Source organism: Atta colombica, unplaced genomic scaffold (genome assembly GCF_001594045.1).
Source record: "Atta colombica isolate Treedump-2 unplaced genomic scaffold, Acol1.0 scaffold100, whole genome shotgun sequence".
Classification (NCBI taxonomy): Eukaryota; Metazoa; Arthropoda; class Insecta; order Hymenoptera; family Formicidae; genus Atta; species Atta colombica.
Window position 1 is genome coordinate 3,370,442 of NW_017259185.1, and position 3,618 is coordinate 3,374,059.

General features: G+C 29.5%; 2 protein-coding genes across 2 annotated transcripts in view; one reads left to right on the forward strand and one right to left on the reverse strand.

Annotated features, from left to right (window-relative positions):
• Window positions 1-1,051, forward strand: part of LOC108685656 (G-protein coupled receptor 143-like) — a 2,544-nt gene extending 1,493 nt beyond the window's left edge. The window contains exons 4-6 of the mRNA XM_018190553.1: window positions 75-253; window positions 328-655; window positions 731-1,051. Coding sequence (XP_018046042.1) covers window positions 75-253; window positions 328-655; window positions 731-976 — 753 coding nt within the window. The 3' untranslated portion in view covers window positions 977-1,051. The remainder of the gene's footprint in view (window positions 1-74; window positions 254-327; window positions 656-730) is intronic.
• Window positions 1,052-2,690: 1,639 nt separating this feature from the next.
• The window catches only part of LOC108685259 (A-kinase anchor protein 10, mitochondrial), a 3,714-nt gene continuing 2,786 nt past the window's right edge, over window positions 2,691-3,618 (reverse strand). The window contains exons 7-10 of the mRNA XM_018189962.1: window positions 3,394-3,568; window positions 3,236-3,309; window positions 3,107-3,159; window positions 2,691-2,985 (exon numbers count right to left, since the gene is read on the reverse strand). Of these exons, the coding sequence (XP_018045451.1) occupies window positions 2,896-2,985; window positions 3,107-3,159; window positions 3,236-3,309; window positions 3,394-3,568 (392 nt within the window). The 3' untranslated portion in view covers window positions 2,691-2,895. The remainder of the gene's footprint in view (window positions 2,986-3,106; window positions 3,160-3,235; window positions 3,310-3,393; window positions 3,569-3,618) is intronic.

Here is a 3,618-nt window from a genome sequence, read left to right on the forward strand (position 1 = left end):
TAAAGTAGCATTTAATGTGCACTAATCAAGTGGAGCGCGTAACTGAATTCACCATGATAGATTATTGCTCGTAGGCATGGATTCAATATTTCTACATGGCCACGTGGATATGGACGTTGTGTTACGCGCTGGACATGAAATTATTATTGGGAGATAAAAATGGACGTCCTGTGTGCTATCACACCTTAGCCTGGGTACTTCCTGCCATTCTTACCTCGTTCGGGCTGATCATTCTATACATTCCCGATGCAAAGTCAGATTTTAGAAATATCACAAATTATTTCACTCTTAGAGTGCAACAGTAACAAATGCGAAATTGTTTTGCAGTTGCCACAACTTAACGTCATTATCCAGTGCGATATTGCGTATCCTTCCGAATTACTTCGCCACGTATATGCTACTGGCAGTGGTCATGATCGTGAATCCCATTCTGTACGTTGCATCGACTCGTGATCTTGAAACGGTGGTTCTGCACAGCATGGCTCAGATGACTGGCAGAGAGCGAAAGTTGATACAAACGATTAGAATAAAATTTGCTCTCATCAATTTGGTCTACTATGTGTGCTGGACGCCCAATTTAATTAATGGATTACTATTGTGGATCTTATGGTTTCAATTGCCAATCAAGGCAATCATCACTTTATGGTACATAATGGTATGTTCATATAAATATCATCATTTTAAATGCATAGATAAATATAAGTAAATTGAGTCAATTTCTAACCAACAGGCTGTGACAAACCCTCTTCAAGCGTTTTTTAACGCGATCGTTTATCAATCATGGACTCGAAGGGAGAAATTACGTTTTGAATGTTGTCAAAATTTTAAATCGAGCACTAATATAAATTTAAATGCGATCCCCAAAATAGATAGCGACGTGCATGTTTCTGAATCATCTCCATTACTAAATCCACGAACAGGATACGAACAGAAAATACCACATATCAGTATAAATCATGGATCTTCGTCTCTGTGAGAATCTATTTTACTGCCAGTTTATCAAAAGTAAATAGTGCTACATAGAAATTCAATATATTTCCGAGGTTTACAATACCCATATCAGATTACGGATTAAGATTAAGATTTAATTAGAACATTAACAATCAAAAGAAAAAACCAATAAGTAAATTTAATGAACTTTGATTCCAATCTAATCTCAATCTTGATCTGTAATCTGATACGGACATGGGAAAAGTTAAAACATAAAATCAGTTTTTATATATAAATTGTGCATTTTTATTAAAGCACGATTTTTTAATAAGATTTTTTAAAAAACATCTCGACTAAATCAATATTTTATTAAAAAATTTTTCGAAATGTGACAAGAGAAACATTGTATAAAATAGAATTTTTAATATATTACACAGAAATATCGTATTAAAATATAATTTTTTATACATTATACATTCGCGATATAATAAACAAAATAAATGAACATAATTTAGCTAATATTAAGACATAACATCTACAGAAAATCAAGATTTTGAAACAGACCAGAAGAAGATATAAAACGGATGTATGCAAGTTTTTTAAACAGAAGATTCGGCGCACAGATGCATATGTAATGTAAAATGAACTGTTTAATTACTTTTAAAAGATAGAGTGCCTTTTTAAAAGATAGTAAATATTCTTTTTTACAATATGCGTTGTATAATGTCTCATAAATAAAAAGATATAACAAAATAAAAGTAGAGCATGTATATATAATAGGGATTTCATTATTAATAACATTTTGTACTTAAACTTTACGTGTTATACACTCTAAATACTGTCAAAATATATCTTTTCTCTATATCATAATATCACGATCAACGGCGGTCACATGCATTATTATATGTACATATATTTCATTTACCTATTTTAACATTGCATTTTGTTATACACACACACACACACACACACACACACACACACACGTACACGTAACGCGCGCGCACGCACGCACGCACGCACGCACGCACGCACGCACACACACGCACGCATGCACGCACGCACATATATATGTGTATATGTATATAAATTGGCAATGAAAAAAGTACAAAATCTTATATTTTAAGAATTCATCAATATCTGCATAGTCATCTCTCTCAGAAGCGAGAAAAAATAATACGAATAATATTAATAAGAGAGAGTTTCGCGTATAAGATTGAAATTAAAATGAAAAAGTAGATAGAATTACTCTAATGGGATTATTTTAAATATTCTATATAAATTTTGATGCATCTCAATCTGCTATATTATAATCACCCAATATTGTTTCATGAATATAAATTTCATTATTTATATAGATATAAGATAAAATAATCATTTGGATTTCTCGCTTCTGATATCATAATTAACGATGAAGAAATTGCGCATTCGTTAAATTATTGTTTTTTGCTCATCGAGTATTGTATAATAAATTAATAGAATAGGAAGAACTTTTAATAGTTACAAAAAATATTACAGATTATACTGTTTATAAGATCTTTAAATTATTTTATGCAACGAATTGTAAAGATAATTAAATATATGTTATTAATTTTTATGAAGTTATTAATTTTATGAAGTTATTTATATTAATTTTAAATTCAAATTAAATCATTTATTCAAAGCAAATTCAAATCTCTATTTCATTGTTATGCCAAAAAATATAAAATGTAAAATGTAAAAATGTAAAAACTAGAACATATAGAAAGCCATTCCTCCCTACAAATAGTACTTCCTTTTAAATGTATTATAAAAGAATTAGAATTTTTCATTTATCTGTTTGGCACTTTGGCAAAGTCTGCATTATTGTTCCGCTAATGTTCAAAATAAAAAAACAAAGCACTTGACTTATACACACAAACACACAAAATATTTTATACTTAAAGAAAACTTAAGCCTCAGAATCGTCATGTTAAATTTGCACCATCAAGAGGGAAGATTTGAAGCTCCAAGCGTTAAAGACGTGATTTCACGAATGATCATTTCGGCGATTCTCCATGCTAACTCCTCTTTAGCCTGTTAATAGTGATTAATGCATTAATTAAATAATGCAATTATATGTAAATAAATTATCATTATGTCTTTTATTAACAAATCATTCTAACGTTATAAAATGTCAGTATTATAAAATGTTTACCTTATCTTGTTCTATATTTACAAATCGTTTTACAACACGAGTTAGGCGAGATTCTGAAATTGTTTACATAATTGTATACAATCTCGTATATATACATATCAATTCAAACTTATTATAAACGTGACTTACCATATTTTCTATGAGGATCTGGCTCTATTTCAGTAATAAATCTACCTAAGTTGTCAACGTAACCAATGCTCAAACTATAAAATATACCGAATTATTTATAACTTACAAATTATTTATAACTTACGAATGTGTGTACAATATTAAATTCAATCAAATACCTATATTTATTACGTCGCCATAAGGAATCTGGATCGTAAAGTTGCCTAGTGTCAATATTCAGATGACTATTAATAGTTTTCTTATTATCAGGTAATTTGTTGCCATTATTTCCTATTTGAGAAATACTTGGCATACTAGTACACACTGAGCTTACTTCACTGCTGCAATCGGAACCTGCAAATAAATATATTTTTTTCAAAATTATATATAATATATAAATATAT